This window comes from Piliocolobus tephrosceles, chromosome 2 (genome assembly GCF_002776525.5).
Source record: "Piliocolobus tephrosceles isolate RC106 chromosome 2, ASM277652v3, whole genome shotgun sequence".
NCBI lineage: Eukaryota > Metazoa > Chordata > Mammalia > Primates > Cercopithecidae > Piliocolobus > Piliocolobus tephrosceles.
This window is the reverse complement of record NC_045435.1, coordinates 97,225,784-97,246,535: the sequence shown is the minus strand read 5'-3', so window position 1 is coordinate 97,246,535 and position 20,752 is coordinate 97,225,784. Positions and strand designations below refer to the sequence as shown.

At 46.2% G+C, this 20,752-nt stretch overlaps 2 protein-coding genes across 8 annotated transcripts; one reads left to right on the top strand and one right to left on the bottom strand.

Annotated features, from left to right (window-relative positions):
- Positions 1 to 4,294: 4,294 nt before the first annotated feature.
- LOC116418719 lies at positions 4,295 to 5,505 on the bottom strand. Of its 2 annotated transcripts, none has more exons than XM_031935224.1 (2): positions 5,255 to 5,505; positions 4,295 to 4,839 (listed from the first exon to the last, which is right to left on the bottom strand). In XM_031935224.1, exon 2 carries the CDS (start codon positions 4,720 to 4,722, stop codon positions 4,369 to 4,371), a length of 354 nt encoding a protein of 117 aa, XP_031791084.1. In that variant the 5' UTR covers positions 4,723 to 4,839; positions 5,255 to 5,505; the 3' UTR covers positions 4,295 to 4,368. The 2 variants fall into 2 exon arrangements, with proteins under 2 accessions (XP_031791084.1, XP_031791085.1); XM_031935225.1 differs by having other exon boundaries at positions 5,310 to 5,505.
- SLC25A38 (solute carrier family 25 member 38) lies at positions 4,295 to 19,152 on the top strand. 6 transcript variants are annotated; one of them, XM_023231497.2, is made up of 8 exons: positions 7,983 to 8,550; positions 10,395 to 10,422; positions 10,528 to 10,649; positions 11,567 to 11,651; positions 12,915 to 13,094; positions 13,328 to 13,496; positions 15,871 to 16,037; positions 18,244 to 19,152. In XM_023231497.2, the coding sequence occupies exons 1-8, from the start codon at positions 8,534 to 8,536 to the stop codon at positions 18,364 to 18,366; spliced, it is 891 nt and encodes a 296-aa protein (XP_023087265.1). In that variant the 5' UTR covers positions 7,983 to 8,533; the 3' UTR covers positions 18,367 to 19,152. The 6 variants fall into 6 exon arrangements, with proteins under 6 accessions (XP_023087264.1, XP_023087269.1, XP_023087265.1 ...); XM_023231500.3 differs by lacking the exon at positions 7,983 to 8,550 and adding an exon at positions 8,686 to 9,519; XM_023231499.3 differs by lacking the exon at positions 7,983 to 8,550 and adding an exon at positions 8,686 to 9,519 and having other exon boundaries at positions 10,330 to 10,422.
- The last annotated feature ends 1,600 nt before the right edge of the window (positions 19,153 to 20,752 follow it).

Here is a 20,752-nt window from a genome sequence, read left to right as displayed (position 1 = left end):
CGCATGCCTGTAATCCCAGCTACTCAGGAGGCCGAGGCAGGAGAATTGCATGAACCTGGCAGGCAGAGGTCGTGGTGAGCCGGGATCACAGCATTGCACTCCAGCCTGGGCAATGAGAGCGAAACTCCATCTCAATAAAAAAGAAAAGAAAACCTTCTACATATGGATAGAGCTATAAGCAAACCACAAGTGGGTCCTGCTCACCCCTGTGGGAAATTCAGATCAATCAGGACCTAGAAGATTTGTGACCAGAAAATATGTACTTATGTTTATAAACTTTTAGCCAAAATGTTGCCCGTTTCCTCACTGTGAAGAAAGCAAGAAAACAAGAAGAGTTTGATTTTTTCCAGAAGATGGGGAACTGGTTTGTCAAAATATTGACGGAGTGACTTGTGGTTTCCATATGACAAAACACAAAACACCACACCACCTGCGCACGCACCATGGCTCCTCTCCCTTCCACCACCCCTGACAACTTTGTCCTTGGAGTAAAATGTGAAGACCCCACTCCTGCAGGAACACAGTCCACCCCACAGAGCCATCTGCCCCTCCCTCGGATACCAGCTTGTAAGCCGCCCTAACTTATTGTTCTCTCGCAGACCATCACCCTTGGCTCAGGGGTAAGGTTACAGGCAACATTCACTGGCACAGAAGGAAGAAAAGTGTTTCCATCTTGTGAAGCCCAAAGCAGTGACAGGATCATCCTCTTTGCAGAAGCTTCTGGGTAAAGCCATTAGAATTCCCTTTTTTTCCTGCAGTATTCACCCATCCTTGTGATCAGGCAGAGAGTGGCTTCCCCCACTGGTGAAGACAGTGCCCTTGGAGACTCTTAAGGCTTCTCTTTCAGGTTGTAGGTGTTTAGGATAGGAGCAGATGTTCAGATGGAGAGGAGCCTCCATCAGTTATAGGACAAAGACCATCATAAGATGCCCATTAGACCTGAGAGGCCAGTACGCATAGAGACTGATGAAGATGGGTGGTGAGGGAGGTTGGGGTAGAGAGAATGCATGGTATCTCCCCTCTCAATCCCCTATTGGTTTCCAAAAGGCAAAGACTGGACTCGTTGTTTTGTCATCAGTAGAAGAGAAAATACAGATATTTCCAGAAGCAGCTCTGGCTCTAGGCAGGTAGAAAGATCTTGCTGAGCTGGTCTGCTGGAAACATGGGGGTGGGGGCAGCTGTGCTCTTCACTATTCCAGCCATCATCTTACAAATGAAGCGAGACAGATGCAAGGCGCTGCAAGGCCCACCTCCTCCTGCTCTGACAGGCAGACAGGAAACCAAAGCCCCTATCTGAACAGTCTCTGTCTCTCCCATTCACCTCCAGCTTCCCATGTGGACCTTAGTCTTTTCCTTCTTGGATGGTGGAAACTCCTCCAGATGTCAAGACTTGCTGTGAATAGTTTTAAGAGGAGGTCATGTATCCAAACTGATACATGTGTATTTCTTCCTGGGTGGAGGGTGTCCACAATCCTTGGGATGGGAAAGCATCATGTAACCTGATCATACAATCCAGAAAACAAGGGCCACTTTGGGTCTTTGAGGGACCAGTGTGTAATTGGGGGAAGTTAGGTCATAAGAGCCAAATCACCTTCCCTTGACTGTAGATAAATCCACTAAGGCTTGCCTTATGCTAATGACCTTGTTTTGAATTAAAGTCACACACAATGTTTTCTTTTTTAAGAAAATTTACACTAACCTTGCCATTAAGTAAGTACTACTCCAAAACCCCCACTCATCTGCCAATGGGTGATGCTGTTTCCCCATGATCATTATATATCTCTGCATCCCCACAAACATCCGGGGGAGGAGATGTGGGAAAAGAAAGACCTGTGGGCTTTAGAGTTATAAGTAAGCATGGCAGGAGCAGATACAGAGGAGGGAAATCTACGAGCTGCCACCCTTGAAATCCAGCCCATTTCTTCTGAGCCCATAGCCAAGCAGGCATACCTGGAAGGGTGAGGGAGTGGAGGGCCGGCTTTCACTCTAGATCCCACCTGTGTTCCCACACCCAGAGTGGCCAAGAGCAGTCTCTAAAATATGCCAACCCATGATATCTCAAAAGTAGGAATTCTTGTTTTATGGAATCAGTGCAGCAGGGGCTGGCGTCTGGGTGGAATTAGGTCTTCCTTTAAAAAGAAGTTTCAGTGCACAGTTACCAACATCAACACTGCACAAAGAAAATGAGCCTTGCAGTTTAGAACAAAGGGTAGCAAAGTATTCAATCACCAGGCAGGTTTATAATTTTGTTTTGTTTTTTGAGATGGAGTCTCGCTCTGTCGTCCAGGCTGGAGTGCAATGGTGCGACCTCGGCTCACTGAAAGCTCCACCTCCCAGGTTCATGCCAGTCTCCTGCCTCAGCCTCCTGAGTAGCTGGGACTACAGGTGCCCGCCACCACATCCGGCTAATTTTTTGTATTTTTAGTAGAGATAGGGTTTCACCATGTTAGCCAGGATGGTCTCAATCTCCTTACCTCAAGACCCGCCCGCCTTGCCTCGGGCTCTCAAAGTGCTGGGATTACAGGCCTGTGATTTTTTTTTTTTTTTTTTTTAATGTTTATACTTTCCTTAATCCTCTCTGGGAATAATCTCCTCTGGGACCACTTTCTTGCCTGTTCTATGTACCTCAGAAGCACAGGAATGAAGCCTCAAAAAATATTATCTTGCTCCCTAAGTCATCAGTTTCTTTTCTGATCTAGTTCTTGGGTAATGAATGAATGTGGAAAGTAGTGAAGGTTGCCATGAAAAGCTGGACTTTTATTCTGCAGATTACCAGGGCCACTGAAAGTGTATGCCTGCATTTTCAACAGGAGTGTCAGGATCCCAGCAGTAATGCCTTTCCATGGATCAGCCAGACAGGCATAACGGAAAGTTGGGAGACCAAAAAAGCCATTGACAGAGTCCAGCTCAGCAATAAACCAGAATTTTAACCAACTAGACCAGCGCTGTCCTACAGAATGTAATGGGAGCCACGTGTTAAAGTTTAAATGTTTTACTAGCCACATTTAAAAAGAACACGTGAAGTTATTATTTTTGTTTTAGAGAGGGGGTCTTGTTTGTTGCCCTTGCTGGTCTCGAACTCCTTGGCTCCCTCAAGCAATCCTCCGGACTAGGCCTCACAAAGTGCTGAGATTACAGGCCTGGGCCACTGCCCCCTGCCTGAAGTTAATTTTAATAACATATTTCATATAACCCAATATATCCTAAATATCATTTCAACATATAAAAATTGAGATTTTACCTCACCAGTCTTAGATATCCAGCGTGTGGTTTATGCATACAGTACATATCAATCCCTGTGGGGAAAAGAAAGAGATCAGCGTGTTACTGTGTCTATATAGAAGGAAGTAGACATAAGAGACTCCATTTAGTTCTGTATTTGAAATGCTGTTAATCTGTGACCCTACCCCCAACTTTGTCCTTGCAAGAGACATGTGCGAAGGTGATTTAAGGTTAAAAGGATATTGGGCTGTGCAGGATGTGTCTTTGTTAAACAAGTACCTGAAAGAGGCTTGATGGTTAAAAATCCTGCCCGTCCCTGGGCAATGTAACATCTCGGTGTAAAACCCATTGTGTGCCTTGTTTACTGAGTAAGGAGAAACCGCCTTTAGGAATAAGGTGGGGCTTGCTGGAGCAATACTGCTAAAAGGTTTATGGAGATGTTTGCATATGCATCTCAAGGCACAGCATTTTCCTTTAAACTTATTCATGTTACAAGGATTTTTGTTCTTATGTCTTACTGCTGATTTCCTCCCTACAATGATCCTATTTTCTAGCTACTCCCCTATCGTTTAGATGGTAAAGATAATTATCAATAAATACTAAGGGAATTCAGAGGCCGGTGCCAGTGTGGGTCCTCTGAAAACGCAGCACTGGTCCCCTGGGTCCCGCTTTTCTTTCTCTATACTTTGTCTCTGTGTATTATTTCCTTTTCTCAAGTCTCTCGTCCCACCTAACGAGAAGCACCCACAGGTGTGGAGGGGCAGGTCACCCCTTCAAATCCCTACACTAAATTTTCAGCATTTAAAGGGAAATATGGTCCTGAAAACAAAACAAAACAAAACAAAAGCCTGTTTACGGAGAAAGCATTCCACACTACTTCGGTTTTTAACATAAAATAATGAAAATTAATGTATCAATTAATAAATCAATAGCCCCCGTTGGCTAGTGGCTGCCTTACTGGGCAGACCAAGTCTGGATTGTAAATACATTCAGAGGTTCCACGCAAAAGCAAAGTTCCCCACAGACGCCCCATTAAGCTCTGGGTTCAGGGAAGCGCGGACCCTGCAGTTCTGGGCGTTTTCACCAGGTGGCACCCAGAACACTCTCACGTGACGAGTGTCCCACCCGGAAGCGAAATCTCCTCTTCTACAGAGTTCGTCTGGCGCTTCCTCCATCCCCGGATACACAGAACCTCATCTCCTCCGGTGCTGAAGCCTGCGGCGGGGCAAGATGGGCAGGAGAGCAGAGCCGCGGAGTCTGCGGCGCCAGTGAAGAGCGGCGCGTAATTCTGGCGGCGGGATTGTTCCGCGCCCGCAGCTCCCGGACTAGCAGGCTCCAAACCCCGGTGGCTGCGTGCTTACAGGCACAGACGTAAGACAGCCCTCGGCTTAAAGCGCTTCGCCGGACTAGCGCCATCCCCTCGCCTTCTTCAAGGCCTCCAGGGCTAGGCCCAAGCTCCCGTCGACGGCACCCTGGGCCCAGAGCACTCGCGGGCCCCATCCCCAATGATTCAGAACTCCCGTCAGTCGCTGCTGCAACCCCAAGATGTCGGAGACACGGTGGAAACGCTTATGGTGAGGGCACTGCGGGGAAGGGCAGGGGTCCGAACCGCGAGCTCTGGCAGGAGAATTCGGGGCGTTACTAAGCCTCGGCGACCCTTTTCCGCGCCCCGAGGTGCGCTCAGGGTTGAGGATGGGGCAGCAGAGGAGTTTTGACTAACGGGATTGAGAAGGGGGCGGGGAGTGAGGAGAGGCCAGGAGCTGCAGGCCAGCCCTGGAGGCAGGCACTGCAGGGCGGATATCCCGGTAGAGGGAGGAATTGCCGAGGCCTAGGCGGGTCGCGTGCCGGGGAGTGTGCCCGCGCGGCCCCCACAAGGTGCGAGTAGGCTGCCACGAGTGGCGGAGGTGGGAGGGCACCCGGGCAGATTTGGGACGGTCACAAGGCCTGGTAATAGCGCTGAAGCTGAGAAGCCGTTGATGCCGCCGCAAGCTGCCCGGTATCGCTGTGCTCCCGCAGGCCGCGGTGCTAATACCTGCCGGCCAGGCGTGGCGGCAACTTTCCGGCCCGTTGGGACGGCGCGTGGTCACCTGGCGACCCCACGCTTCCTCCGGCGTTCGATTGGTCGCCGTGGCCGGGCCGCCGGGCCGCTATTGGTGGAGGCGGAGGCGGGGCTGGCGGAGTGGTTGCCTGGTGGGTGGAGTCGGGGTGCAGCCGGGCGTTAGACGCTGAAGGCCTGGGGCCCAGGCAGAAGCCGCGGCTCTCCGTCTGAGGTCTTGCGCCCGAAGTAGGGGCAAAATGCGACTTTTTTTTTTTTTTTTTTTTTTAATCCTTAAAGGCGGAGACGGCGCAGTGGCGACTTAACGTTGACGTCTTTGAAAACCTGCTTATCTTTTTCAGGGCTCTCCAGCCCACGCCTCCAGATGTGAATTGGACTTAGGATACTTTTATCAGGGCAGTAGAAATTGCTTGTGGATCCAGTTTGCACTCTTATGTGCTACTTATTTGCTTTGTGTGCGTATTATTGTTTTTGACCTCTTCTTTCTCCCCTTAAAAAGAAACTACTTTTTTATTTGCTTTGAATATCTTTGAGGTTGGTTGGTTGGTTTGTTTGTTTTGAGACGGAGTCTTGCCCTGTCGCCCAGGCTGGAGTGCAGTGACGCCATCTCGGCTCACCTGCAACCTCTCACTCCCAGGTTCAAGCATTTCTCCTGTCTCAGTCTCCCAGGTTGCTGGGATTACAGGCGTGAGCCACCACGCCTGGCTAATTTTTGTATTTTTTAGTAGAGAGGGGGTGATGTTGGCCAGGCTGGTCTTGAACTCCTGACCTCGAGTGATCCTCCCGCCTCGGCCTCTCAAAGTGCTGGGATTACAAGTGTGAGCCACCGCGCCTGGCCTTGAGTTACTTTTTGAAAATTAAGTTCACTCGCAAAGGATGTGTGCCATTCACCATTGACAAAAATCTTAAGACCATTCAATATTACCTGTTGGAATTTTGTTGTTGTTGTTGTTGTCTTGTCTTGTTTTTGCCTATTAGAGGTTGATCTGTACTGCTAGTATAAATAACATCTCTGTGCTAATGGACTTGGAAAAGTACAAAGCTAAAAAAGTTACTGAGCCAATAACTTTTGGCTCAATACCTTGAGCCAGTAACATGTCTAATCACTGTGCTGTGAAATAAAAGACGTTAAGAAGATATTTCCTGCAATCAAGGGTGGGAAGGTGAAGGACAGCAGCAAATTTGTTTTAAAACAAATTCCACACAACACCTGTGTGAGCACTGGGGCAGCAGCCCCTAGGAGAACTGCCCAGAAACTGTAACTGCAGGTCATTCCTATGGCCTTGCTGGAGCAAGAGGCCTGGAGAGAGGTGGAGGAGATTAACCTCTCCTGGGATGAGCCGTGCAGGAGACACCCAGCCCTATCCTGTGGGATTGTGCTCAAAGGGAGAGCTTTAGGTTTCCTGTTAGGTGGCAAGATTCATTCTGTTGTCACTGCTGAACACCTACTGTGCACCAGGCTTCAAGGTCAGTTCTTGAGATATCACCATGAACAAGACAGGCAGGAGTTGTGACCATTCCGTCTCGGACATGCAGTCATAAGGGAGCTGGGGACAGGTGCTGCTGCAGAAGCCCGAAGGAGAGGCACTGAACTTGGACGTGGGGGAGTTGGGGAGCAAGAGAGGAGCTAGGGCATAACTACATGTCAGTTTTCAGAGGTGAAAGTAAGGTGGAGTCCTCCAGTATGGCTGCAGAGTGTGTTAGTGGGAAGGTGAGAACATAGGCCAAAACAAAACAGTAAGCAGGAGCCCTGTGATACATGAAAAGCCTTGCAACCAGCAGTTTGGACTTTATCCTGAGAGGAATATGAACCAATTAAAGGGTTTTGGTTTGGTTGGGCTTTTTAAAATTATAATTCAATGAGTATTAATGACAAATTTGTGGGATACTCTGTAGCTCCTAATACATTTGTCATTACTTGTATTTTTATTCCATCTTTTTATTTTTTTTGGTCTTGTTTTTTAAACTAGTAACTTCAGATTTCACAAAACATTATCTTTCATTGAAGGGTTTTATTCCTGAAAGCAGTGTGATCAAATTTGCAGTATTAAAAGCTGACTCAGGCTGGGCACAGTGACTCACACCTGTAATGCTGACACTTTGGGAGGCAGAGGTGGGCAGATTGCTTGAGTCCAGGAGTTTGAGACCAGCCTGTGCAACATAGCGAAACCCCATCTCTACAAAAAATTAGCTGGGCATGGTGACACACACCTGTAGTCCCAGCTGTTCGTGAGGCTGAGGTGGGAGGCTCACCTGAGCCTGAGAGGTCATGGTTGGCAGTGAGCCATGATTGTGCCACTACACTCCAGCCTAGGCATCAGAGCAAGATCTTGTCTCTAAATAAGTAAATAAATAATAAAACAAAAGATGACTCTGGCTGCAGGGTAAAGAATGGATTAGAGGGGTCATATAGATGACAAATGGGTAAAAAAGTAGTGGCAGTCACCAAGGCAGGAGATAACAGGGTTCTCAGCTGGAATGGATCGGTGGATTTGAGAGCTGTTTTGGAGGTAGAGTGAGCAAGTGTGGAGAGGCCAAGTCCAAGGATGGTGCTCAAGTTTCTGGCTGGGTGGCTCGAGAAATGGCAGGGCATTCACTGGGACAGGGCGCCTTGGAGGAGGAGCTGGTTGGAGGTGTGGGAGAAAGATAAGTTCAGGTTTGGAAATGTCATCTGAGGTGGCCGTGGGACATCTGAATAAGTGACTGTGTGAGACTGAGCTCCAGCGAGAGGTTGAGAGTGTGGAGGGGGGTGGATATGGAACCCCTGGAAGTGGATAAAGAGCCATGGGAGTATGGTTCATTTAAGGGAGAGGCCAGAGAAGTGGGAAGAAAACCAGGACAGTATTAATCTCTGAAGCCAAAGGAAGAGAGCATTGCAAGGAGGGAGTGGTGGTGAATAGTGGAATGCCCTGAGTGGCTTAAGTGTCCTGGATTTTCACTTTAGACTGGGTGGTATGGTGAAAAGAGTATGAACTTTAAGTCCTGGCCAGTGGCTTCAATCCCTGTGACATAGGACACATTTGTAACTTCTGTGAGCTCCAGTTTAATCTGTAAAATGAGTTTAAAATACCTAGCTCATAAGATGCTATGAGATTTTGAGGTGGTGTCTATAGATGCCTTGCCCAGTGCTACTCTGGGAGTAGAGTTGAGGGTGGTTTGGTATAGTTGAGATTGGAGACTGCTGCGGAGGTCATTAGGATGGATTGATGGAGGCCAGACTGGGAAGACTGAGGGCTTGGTCAGTGGGATTTGGTCATGAAGCAGCAGGCATGGTGAGTTTTATGTGTCTCTGAGGTTTCCAACCTGAATTCCTGGAGTATCCCAGTGTGGACTGGAGAAGAGGCAAGTGCATGAAGAACTGTTGACCAGGTTTCTATTTTGGACATGTTGAATTTGAGATGCCTGTGGGCCATTTGAGGGAAAACAAGGAGACATTAGCAGAGTCCGGGGAGAGGCTGACCTGGGCTGGTGGTGTGGGCGAAACCAGCATGTGTGTGAAGCTTGGGTATGAGTGAGGTTACTCTGAAAGGAGATAAGAGGAGCAGTCCTATGTGAAGGGCAGGCCAAGGAGGAGAAGGAGAGAGAAACCAGAAACTGCGAGGAGAGGCACTCAGCCGTATGGCATGTACCAAAGAGGCCAAGTAAGATAAGGACAGAGACAGGAATGGGGTCCTGCGGTACAGCAGGTGCTTGGTGAGCCCTCAGAGGCTGTGTTAGTGGAGGAGATTTAGCTGGATAGCAAACCGGGGTGGGGGGGGCCTGCGGAGGGACTGGCACAGAGCAAGTGGAGATGGTGTAGCATCAGGCTGGAAAGATGGACGCTTTGGTGCCTGTTGCCTGGCAGAAGAAGAGACGCCAGTGGGAGCGAGAGGCCCAGTGTGTGAAGAAACGGGGCTCATTAATGCCACAAAGTCCTGGGAGAGACTAGAAACACAGAACTCATAGGAATACTGGTTGGCAGAACAGCAGGACACCTCTTGGGGAGAGGGAGTCGATGTGGATACAGACTTGCTGAAATATGCACATCTTACTTGGTTCTACCTGTTGTCTTATCAGACTACCCTTTGGTACTTCAGAAGTTATTGGATCGTGGTTGTAAACTCCAGTTTTTAATGACCTGACTTAGTTCCCCCCACCCTCTGCCTCCAATTCCAGTTATAACTGGCTCCTTTGGTGGAATTTGAGATGCACTCTCTTCTCTGTTAAGCAAATACCTCAGATTACAAACATTTCAGTTTCAGGTAAGTAGCTATGTGATGTGTATAATGGAAACTTTATATATATTCATATTAATGTTTTAGGGCCACAATGTGTATTTATTTATTTATTTATTTATTTATTTATTTATTTATTTATTTTAGGGAAGGGGAAGTAAGGGGAAGAAGGTCACTAGTTGGATTTTAAGCACTTTTTCACAGTCATTTGTGATACTCCTGGGTTCTAGTGGTCTACAAAGAGGATGCTGTCCTGTAATGGTAGCGCCAGTGCTGGAAGCTGCGTCTCCTGGAACATGCAGCTCCTGGAACACACTTAAGGGAGATGCATTTAGTCTTTGAAGGAGTTCCACCCTTCCAGGTGGTGTCTGTAGATTAGCCAGTGTGTATGATGATTCATGGGTTGAAGGAGAGGCAGCAAAGCCAGGAGAGGCTACTGGTCTGTAGGACTGTGTGATCTGCGTAGGGCCTAGTGAGCTGGATGGTTTAAGAGAAGGGGAAAGTTTTAAATGAAGGAAATACTAGGTTCTACAGGAAGTGGCACTTAATTTTACACAGTGGTTGAGCTTAAGGTTTCATTTGCTTTGGCTTGGTCCTGTAAATGGCTTTGGTCCTATAAATACCTATAGGTCTTACAGCGAAGGGAGCCTGCACATCATTAGTTCAAAGTGAAAGCACTACGTTCAATTGACTTTGCTTTTGCAAAGATAGGGAGATGACCAGTAACTTTTTGAGTCAGAAGAAATAGGGAAGAGCGGTCAGTGGCATGGAAATAGTTTTGCTCCCACTGAGCAATATGTGTATCAGCAATACTAAGACCAGAGATACCTCTTGCAGCCTACAGTGTCCTCAACAACATTCCAGTATTTAAAATTTCTGGCTATACTTTTCCCTTCTCCGAGGTATGAAGAAAACATGAAGCACCACCAGGTAAGTTTCTAAGAGACCATTATAAAGGAATTCGCTGATCAGGTGTGGAGAAAGGTGTGGCTCACACAGGCAGAGCTACTGACACAATATTGTCTTGTCCTGCAGTTACATCCAGTGATCAAGGCTTTCCTGTGTGGCTCCATCAGTGGGACCTGCTCTACCCTCCTTTTCCAACCTCTGGATCTCCTTAAAACACGCCTGCAAACCCTCCAGCCCTCAGATCATGGGTAGGCCCTGCATTTCATTGGGGGAACTGATTTCAGCAACTTGTCAGACACAGGAATATCTTTACTGTGTTAAGTCAACTTCCATTCTGTTTGATGTTCAGAGAGAAACACAGGCCATGCCCAACTTTCATATATGTTCTCTGAATTGTTTCTATATTTGACATTTCTTTTTAAGTAAATGGGGTCCTTTCCTGAGCAGCTTCCTGGAATCTGCCTCAGTGACATTTACACTTTATTGTGTTAGCTTGTGTTATTGTGTTATAACTGTATTGCCTGGCATTAGAGTAGCAGGGGATTTTCTGGAAATAACATCAGTATTACCTGTTTTTGTTTTTGTTTTTGTTTGTTTTTTGAGGCAGAGTCTCGCTCTGTTGCCCAGGTTGGAGTACAGTGGTGAGATCTCGGCTCACTGCAACCTCTACCACCCAGGTTCAAGTGATTCTCCTGCCTCAGTCTCCCAAGTAGCTGGGATTGCAGGTGCTTACCACCATACCTAGCTAATTTTTATATTTTTGGTAGAGATGGGGTTTCGCCATGTTGGCCAGGCTGGTCTCAAACTTCTGGCTTCGAGTGATCTGCCCACCTCAGCCTTCCAAAGTGCTGAGATTACAGGCATGAGCCACTGCACCCAGCCTGTATTGTCTGTTTTGTGCCCGGATATTGAGCTCTGTGCTGTGGGAAGTATGCAAAATGTACATAAAAAAAGGAGGTAATCCCACTCCTTTCAGTATAAATGGACAAGCAAATATGTGTGTGCCAACCTATGAACACATAGAGTATCTCCAAGGTGCATTGTAGAGATTGTTAAATGTCCTAAAAATGAATCTATAAAGGAAGTCTTTGAGTGGGAAATTGTTTTATGAAGAAGTGATCTGAGTGATTTTTTTCCTTCCTGTCTCCATTTTGTCTGCTTTCAGGTCTAGACGTGTTGGGATGTTGGCTGTACTCTTGAAGGTGGTTCGCACGGAGAGTCTTTTGGGCCTTTGGAGAGGGATGTCCCCTGTAAGCTGCCATCTGGGTCTAGGTTCTCTTGCACCCACTCCTTGATAACCAGCCATTTCTTATCCACCTTACCAGCTCTTAAGGATATGTGAGAGTCAGAAGTGGTGGGAGTACCTATGTGGTCTTCCTACCCGTCTCTCATACTATCACTAACTTCTGTTTGAAGGCTCAGGGATATGTTGCATGTGCACATTATGCTTAGATGTGATTTATTAGTGCAGCATAGTCTCTACAGCAGAGGTACCTAATGTCCCACCTGTCAGAATGCCCTTGCCCCTAATCACTTCAGTAAAAGTGGGATGGTACCTCCACACCAGCATTTCTTTGCTCAAAGGCTTTTCCTGGCCTTAGGGACCCACACCAAGGAATCTGTGCCCAGCCCAAACCCAAATCAGAAATCCATATACTGATTTCTCTATTATCCCAGTAATGTACTTCAGAATAATTTTGTGTTTTGTTTTCAAGAGTATAGGCCAGTTATATAACTCACTGTGGGTTTCTTTGCAGTTTCTTTGTGATTAGATTTAGTTCTACATTTTTAGCAAGGAGACCACAGAAGTGATATTGATTTCCTAACCCAAAGCAGTGTGTATTTCCAAACCCACAGAGTCCTCAACCACTGAAAGACGAGAGTTGGTGTTTAAAATCCCATGTCCCAGGCCGGGCGCGGTGGCTCAAGCCTGTAATCCCAGCGCTTTGGGAGGCCGAGATGGGCGGATCACGAGGTCAGGAGATCGAGACCATCCTGGCTAACACGGTGAAACCCCGTCTCTACTAAAAAATACAAAAAAAACTAGCCGGGCGACGTGGCGGGCGCCTGTAGTCCCAGCTACTTGGGAGGCTGAGGCAGGAGAATGGCGTAAACCCAGGAGGCGGGGCTTGCAGTGAGCTGAGATCTGGCCATTGCACTCCAGCCTGGGCAGCAGAGCGAGACTCCGTCTCAAAAAAAAAAAATAAATAAAATAAAATCCCATGTCCCTCCCTGCTCAGTTGGAGGAATAACTCTGAGGTGTATTCTACACTGGTTCCCAGAGTTCCCCAGTGAGATTAAGTTGCCCATAGAAGTAATTGGTTTTGAAACATCCTTTATTGACTGCCTTCTCTCCTGTCTTACGTCCCCCACTTCCCTATTGGTGTTCCTTCCACACCTTAAACAGAGTACTTACATGGGAATCATCTTGGGGTCTTTTGGGAAAACCCAGCTAAGACAATACTTAAAGTGCTTGGTCTTTGATTTTCTTTTCTTTCTGACCTTCTCTGCAGTCCATTGTGAGATGTGTCCCTGGCGTTGGAATCTACTTTGGCACCCTCTACTCTTTGAAGCAGTATTTCTTGCGAGGCCATCCCCCAACCGCCCTGGAGTCGATCATGCTGGGGGTGGGCTCTCGCTCTGTTGCAGGGGTCTGTATGTCACCTATCACGGTAATCAAGACGCGCTATGAGGTAAGTTCGGACTGCTTTAGGGCCTCAGGATAGTTCAGCTTAGCTACTGGGCTCCTGGGGAGTGACGAGCGATGTCAACTCCTGATTCGTAATCTAACATAGACTCTGATGTTGTCAGCCAAGCCATATGTGAATTAGAGCCCACGGTAATGCCCCATAACCTGCAGTCTGCTTGTTCAGTGCTCAAATGGAGCACCTCCATGCGAGTCACTGGTTCTGTGCTCTCTTTGCAGAGTGGGAAATATGGCTATGAGAGTATCTACGCTGCCCTGAGGAGCATCTATCGCAGCGAGGGGCACCGGGGCCTCTTCAGTGGCCTGACAGCAACTCTCCTTCGAGATGCGCCCTTTTCAGGAATCTACCTGATGTTTTACAACCAGACCAAAAACATAGTGCCCCATGGTAGGGATAAAGCAAGATGTGGGGAAGAGCTATCCTTGAGCTATCAGATCCTCACCATTTTCTCTGGGATATGGGACTATGTGTTTCTCTTAGCAGAGTGTTAGGAACTGAGCCATATCATGATTGTGTCAGGAACTGGGATGCAAAGGTGGATATGACAAACTTGATCCCTGCCCTTTGGAGTTTACATCCTATTAAGGCAAACAGTATTTACATCACTATAATTTGGGGGAGTGAAGATAGGGTGGGTGGGAGGGAAATAAAGCATGCTTTGCAGAGTTTCTGCAACAGTACTTCCCATATTTGATCTTAAGATTGCTGGGTCCCATCCAAGGCCTCTTAGATGAGAAACCTTGGGGTACAACCTCCGAATCTGTATTTTTTAAGAAGCACTTGATGTGATTCTTGTTAAAGTCTGGGAAACAGTAGTAAGTTAGGAGTTTGAAGAAAAATAATATTTTCATCTCCCTTGCTGTGTTCCCAGTTAACATAGTTTTGAGCCCTCCATTTAGGTGGAGATGAAGGTGCCAAACTTCAGTCACTGGGGGAGGCCCACCCCACCCCACCAGTTAGCTCAGGTTGGGTTAGACATGGACTAAATTGGTGGGCAGTAAACATCAACCCAAGTAGAACAAGACATTGCTAGAAACACATCCATAGAATGAACCTGCATGTAATAAAGTGTCTATGGATAATTTGAGCAAGGAATTGCAACCAAGGTCCTTTAATTAGGAATGCCAGAATGCCCGCCATCATGACGTGGTGACCAGCTACAGCTGGAGTGCCTTGGGAGATTTGCTGCTTCTACTCAGGCACCAGCAGGTGTAACCCTGCAGGTCACAGCCTTATTTTGTGACAGAAAATTAAGGCGACAAGGAAGCATAGATGGGTAATTTTTAACTTCTCAATCCATCTTTAAAAATTTCTGAGGCCATCGCTTCTCAGCCTTTTGGCTAAGATCAAGTGTAAAAATTTCTGAGGCCTGGTGCGATGGCTCACACCTGTAATCTCAGCACTTTGGGAGGCCGAGGTGGGCAGATCTTTTGAGGTCAGGAGTTTGAGACCAGCCTGGCCAACATGGCAAAACCCAGTCTCTACTAAAAATACAAAAGTTAGCTGGGCATGGGTGGCACATGCCTGTAATGCCAGCTGCTTGGAGGCTGAGGCACTAGAATCACTTGAGCCTGGGAGGTGGAGGTTGCAGTGAGCTGAGATCACACCACTGCACTCCAGCACCCCAGCCTGGGTGACAAAGCGAGACTCCGTCTCAAAAAAAAAAAATCGATCTGGTATTTGGAAATAAACTTGCAAAAAAGCCACAAGAATAGTACAATGTACATATTTTTTTCCTGCTCTTTGAGGGTAAGTTGGAAACGTGATGCCCTTTTACTTTTGAGTACTGCAGTGTCTATTTCCTATGAATAAGGACATCCTATCATATAACCATCTTAGGAAACTCAGGAAGTTTAACCTAGATAATTTGTTTTTTTTTTTTTGAGACAGAGTCTTGCCCTGTCACTCAGGCTAGAGTGCAGCAATGTGATCTTGGTTCACTGCAATCTCCTCCCTGGTTCAAGTGATTCTTGTGCCTCAGCCTCTGGAGTAGCTGGGATTACAGGTGCATGCCACCATGCCTGGCTAATTTTGTATTTTTAGTAGAGACTGGGTTGCACCATGTTGCCCAGGCTGGTCTTGAACTCCCGGGCTCAAGTGATCCTCCCACCTCGGCCTCCCAAAGTGTTGGGATTACAGGCATGTGGCCCAGTTCTTTAACCTACAGTCCGTATTCTGATTTCTCTAATTGTCCCAATAATGTACTTCGTAGTAATCCTGTGTTTTATTTTCAAGAATATAGGCCAGTTACATACCTCATTGTGGGTTTATCTGCAGTTTCTTCATGATTAGATTTTTAGCAAGAGGACCACATAAGTGATGTTGTATCCTGATTGCCTTATATCGGGAGGGTCATAACATCAATTTGACGTATTATGAGTGATAGTAATACTTTATCACTTGGATAAGATACTGACAGGTATCTTCCTGGAAAAGTCACCTGTTTTTCCCATTGTAATGTCTCAGTATCTTTGTGGGAAGATAACTTTGAATCTGTATAAACATCCTTTTTCCCATGTTTTAAAATCAGTCAGTGATTCTTGCCTGAGTCAATTATTGTGATGGTGGTTTGAAAAAGGTGCTTTTCTAACTCTATCATTCCATCTACATAAATTTACTAGTTGCACTAAATTTTGAATTTGTAGCCTTATTTGAATCCTGACCTTTCTTGGTTTGGGGAAGAATTAATGGGCAACTTGCACTAACCTTTATCTGATTAATGTAGGATCCATAACCACATGTTACCTTTGTTCTATTTCAGACCAGGTGGATGCAACCCTTATTCCTATTACAAATTTCAGCTGTGGGATATTTGCTGGTATTCTGGCCTCACTGGTAACTCAACCTGCAGATGTTATCAAAACTCATATGCAGCTTTACCCACTGAAGTTTCAATGGATTGGTCAAGCAGTGACACTTATTTTCAAAGTAAGACTACAGAATAAGTACTGGTTCTTGTGGTGGTTAAAGATCTTTTTCTAGAGTAGTAGTTCTTACCCTTCACTCACATTAAAATTGCCTAGAGAGCTGAGCGCGGTGGCTCAAGCCTGTAATCCCAGCACTTTGGGAGGCCGAGACGGGTGGATCACGAGGTCAGGAGATCGAGACCATCCTGGCTAACATGGTGAAACCCTGTCTCTACTAAAAAATACAAAAAGCTAGCCGGGCAAGGTGGTGGGCGCCTGTAGTCCCAGCTACTCGGGAGGCTGAGGCAGGGGAATGGCATAAACCTAGGAGGCAGAGCTTGCAGTGAGCTGAGATCTGGCCACTGCACTCCAGCCTGGGTGACAGAGCGTCTCAAAAAACAAAAAAAACAAAAAAACAAACAAAAAAAAAAACAAAAAAAATTGCCTAGAGTGCTTTAAAAAATCCCCATGTCCAGGTTAAAATCTAGGTCAACTGTATCAGAATGTCTAGGGGCATGAAACCCCAGCATATTTTTTTTCTTTTTTTAATGTTTCCCAGTGATTTTAATATATATGTTTTAAGGTTGAGAACCACAAAACTGGTGTTTTTTTGAGGGGGCAGAGACATTTACATTAGGAACACCTGTGATGTTTGTTAAACATTGCAGATTGCTGAACTCTACCCCAGACTTACTGAATCAGGAAATCGGGGTGAAATTATTACTCTAATTGAGGACCTAGGGTACCTAGGGTAAAGTACTATTTAGTCAGAGGGAAAAAAAACCACACAAAGACATTGTTTTATTCTAGCAGTTTGCTCTAATATACAGGTGTCCAGTCCTTTGACTTCCCCGGGCCACATTGGAAGAAGAATTGTCTTGGGCCACACATAAAATACACCAACACTAATGATAACTAATGAGCTAAAGAAAAAATGTCACCAAAAAAATCTTATAATGTTTTAAGAAAGTTTACGAATTTGTGTTGGGCTGCATTCCAAGCTGTCCTGGGCCACATGTGGCTTGTGGGCTGTGGGTTGAACAAGCTTGCTCTAATATAAATGGATGAATGGTATTATTGAAGATAAAAAGTATGGTAGAGGCTGGGTACGGTGGCTCATGCTGGTAATCCCAGCATTTTGGGAGGCTGAAGCAGAAGGATCCCTTGAGCCTAGGAGTTCAAAACCAGCATGGGCAATGTAAGGAAACTCTATTTAAATTAAAAAAAAAAAATTACAGTAGCTGTATACTATCCATAAGCCACTGGGTTGGCTCTTTTAGAACATGTGTTGTTATCACAAAGCAGATATTCTTGCTAAAGGTAAACGTTAATTTGTGTTCTTATCTCTATATCTAAAATCATAAAGTTTTAAAATAATATTTTCTTTATGTGAAATTTCAAATCAACCCAGATTATGAGGGAGGAGGAAGGGGCATTTTGTCTTTAATTCATATGAAGACAGGGCCACCAAGAGCATACAGTGAATTACAAAAAGATATTCCCTTCTGATAGACAAATGACAAGAAGGCACCTTTTCCTTCAGCCTGGATCCAGGATCCAGGGCTTGGCAAGCAGGTTTCTGCCTGGATTTCATTTTCTACTTGGGGCTTAGTGCTTCTGTACAGTATACAAACTGCACAAGTACACAGCAACCCTGCATAAAGATTTTCAGCTAAGAAATTCCCCTAGAGCAGGCCTATAAAGGTAAGCCCAGCAACTCCAAGAAAAAAGAAAGGCTTTTGGCCAGGTGTGGTAGCGCACGCCTGTAATCTCAGCACTTTGGGAGGTTGAGGTGGGCAGATCACAAGGTCAGGAGTTCGAGACCAGTCTTACCAATATGGTAAAAACCCCATCTCAACTAAAAATACAAAAATTAGCCGGGCGTGGTGGCAGGCACCTATAGTCCTAGCTACTCGGAAGGCTGAGGTAGAACAATTGCTTGAACCCGGGAGACAGAGGTTGCAGTGAGCTGAGATCACGCCACTGCACTCCAGCCTGGGCGACAGAGCAAGACTCCGTCTCAAAAAAAAAAACAAAAAACAAACAAACAAAAAAAACTTTTAAGTTCTTTGGTTGTGTTCTTGGACCCATTATTCTTACTTTGGGCATAAAGTTTAGAAACTGAGTCTTAAACATGGGGTAACAGAGACCCTCACTCTGATACCAAGTGGATAATTAATTGTATTGCTACTTCACTTCCAGAGTTTTGACATTTATTTTCACCACAGGACTATGGACTACGTGGCTTCTTCCAAGGTGGCATCCCCCGAGCCCTCCGCAGAACTCTAATGGCAGCAATGGCGTGGACGGTGTATGAAGAGATGATGGCCAAGATGGGCCTGAAGTCCTGACCAAGAGAGGACTGGGAAAGGGTGAAATCTACTGCCCTGCTTGGTTTCTGCCAAGGGCTGCTGCTGCTGCTTACTATTCTGCAGTAAGATGAAGTCCTACCTGGAAAGCCAGGCAGAAATTGTGTTGCCTTTGCCTTCGGTAATCCCTTTAAGGAGAAAATATATGGACCTGATTTGAGCCTTCAGAATCTCCAAAAGAGGAGTCACCAATACATAGAGCACACTGGGGTGTTAGGAGAGAGCTTTGCATACCCTGAGAGGCTACTTGGAAAGGCATTTTCCCAGGAGAGCTCTGTCAGGTGGTGGCTGCGCTTCAGCCCCGCACCTACACCACAGTGTCTCCTTGGGTGTGTTCTTGGGCTAGGAATCGCAAAGCCAGAGAAGCTGTAAGCTGCCTGCCGGGCCTGAGGAGCTCCAGCCAGGGAAGATTGGATGTGAGGAGAGGAGTCACTGTCACCAGGTCACAGAATGACTGAGGTGATGGTAGGATGAGAGGAACAGATGCCCTTCTTTAATTGGTTCTTAATCAACTTCTCAGAGGCTCTGGAGAATGGGACGGTGGCTTTCTAGCCTCTGAATGTCCAAATAAAATTTTCTGGTCGTGGCCCCTGTACTGTTTTACCTCTAAAATCTGGCATTTTTTTTTCCCTGCAATTAAAGTGTTTTACTTTATTTATTGAACTTTATCATTGAAAGCTGTTTGGAAAACCTAAAAGGTGTTGTCACAGTTCTTTTTTCTTTACCTGTGCCTTGTAAAAATGGACCAAACCCTTTTCTAAAATAAAATAGTTCTAGGGTGGCTGGTTCTTGACCTATGTAGGTACCTAAAACCTAATTTCTTTTAAGAAAAAAACAGCTTTACTGAATGATGCAACCACTACTATAAATCAGTTTAAGAACATTTTTATTCCCCAAACAGATCTCTCATGCCATTTGTAATTAATCCTCATTCCCAGCCTCAGGCTGCCACTAATAGGCTTTCTGTCTTCATAAATTTGCCTTTTCTGGATACTTCATACAAAAGCAGTCTGTAGGCCGCGCGTGGTGGCTCAAGCCCGTAACCCCAGCGCTTTGGGAGGCGAAAGTGGGTGGCTCACATGAGGTCAGGAGTTCAAGACCAGCCTGGCCAACATGGTAAAATCTTGTCTCTACTAAAAATACAAAAATTAGCTGGATGTGATGGCACGTGCCTGTAATCCCAGCTACTTAGGAGGCTGAGGCACGAGAATCACTTGAACCCAGGAGGCAGAGGTTGCAGTGAGCTGAAATCATGCCACTGCACTCCAGCCTGGATGACAGAGTGAGACCCTGTCACCTGGATGACAAAGTGACTATACCATTTTCCATTCTTAGCCACAGTATATGAGAGTTCCAGTTTCTCCACATCCTTGTCAACACTTGTTACTATCTCTTTTATAGCTATTCTTACTGTGTACTCAAATCTTTTGAAAATTCAGGAAAGATGGCCAGGCACAGTGGCTCCTGCCTGTAATTCCAACATTTTGGGAGGCTGAGGCAGGCAGATTACTTGAGGCCAGGAGTTCAAGATTAGCCTGGCCAAAACAGCAAAACCCCATCTCTACTAAAAATGCAAAAATTATCTGGGCATCGTGGGGCACACCTGTAATCCCAGCTACTCAGGAGGCTGAGACAGGAGAATCACTTGAACCCAGGAGACGCAGGTTGCAGATCACACCACTGCCCTCCAGTCTGGATGACAGAATGAGACTCCGTATCGGGGAAAAAAAAAAAAAACAGAAAACAGCCATTACTTTATACAACAAGCAGAAGTTGGGGGGATATTTAGTCTTGTGGTTAAGAACATGGGCTCTAATCCATGCAGCCCAGGTTGAAAGCTGTTCGCTCTCCACTATTTAGGCATGGCACTGAAATTGCCTAGGAAATGGGGTTAGTTTTCGGGGTTTTTTAGGGGGTGGGGAACAAAGTGTCGTTCTGTTGCCTAGGCTGGAGTGCAATGGTGCAATCTCAGTTGACTGCAACCTCTGCTCCTGGGTTCAAGCAATTCTCTCACCTAAGCCTTCCGAGTAGCTGGGACTACAGGCATGCGCCACCACGCTGGGTTAATTTTTTGTATTTTTAGTAGAGACGGGGTTTCACCATGCTGGCCAGGCTGGTCTTGAACTCCTGACCTCAAGTGATCCACCCACCTCAGCCTCCCAAAGTGCTGGGATTACAGGTGTGAGCCAGTGCCCCCAGCCGGAAACAGGGTTAGTAATGTTTACTGCCTCCTCAGGTGGTGGTGAGGGTTAATGAATAAATGTTTCTGAAATGTGGTATTAGCTTCATAGGACAGCCACAACAAATTGCCACAGTCTGAATGGTTTATAACTCTCAATCTGGAGGCCAGAAGTCTGAAATCAATGTG

Excerpts from the sequence above, each read along its gene's own strand:
- LOC116418719 (XM_031935224.1), bottom strand. The coding sequence starts at position 4,722 with ATGGGGCCCGCGAGTGCTCTGGGCCCAGGGTGCCGTCGACGGGAGCTT.
- SLC25A38 (XM_023231496.3), top strand. The coding sequence starts at position 4,728 with ATGATTCAGAACTCCCGTCAGTCGCTGCTGCAACCCCAAGATGTCGGA. Across the intron at positions 4,797-10,527 it reads ACACGGTGGAAACGCTTATG|TTACATCCAGTGATCAAGGC; the intron begins GTGAGGGCACTG and ends CTTGTCCTGCAG. Across the intron at positions 13,497-15,870 it reads CAAAAACATAGTGCCCCATG|ACCAGGTGGATGCAACCCTT; the intron begins GTAGGGATAAAG and ends GTTCTATTTCAG.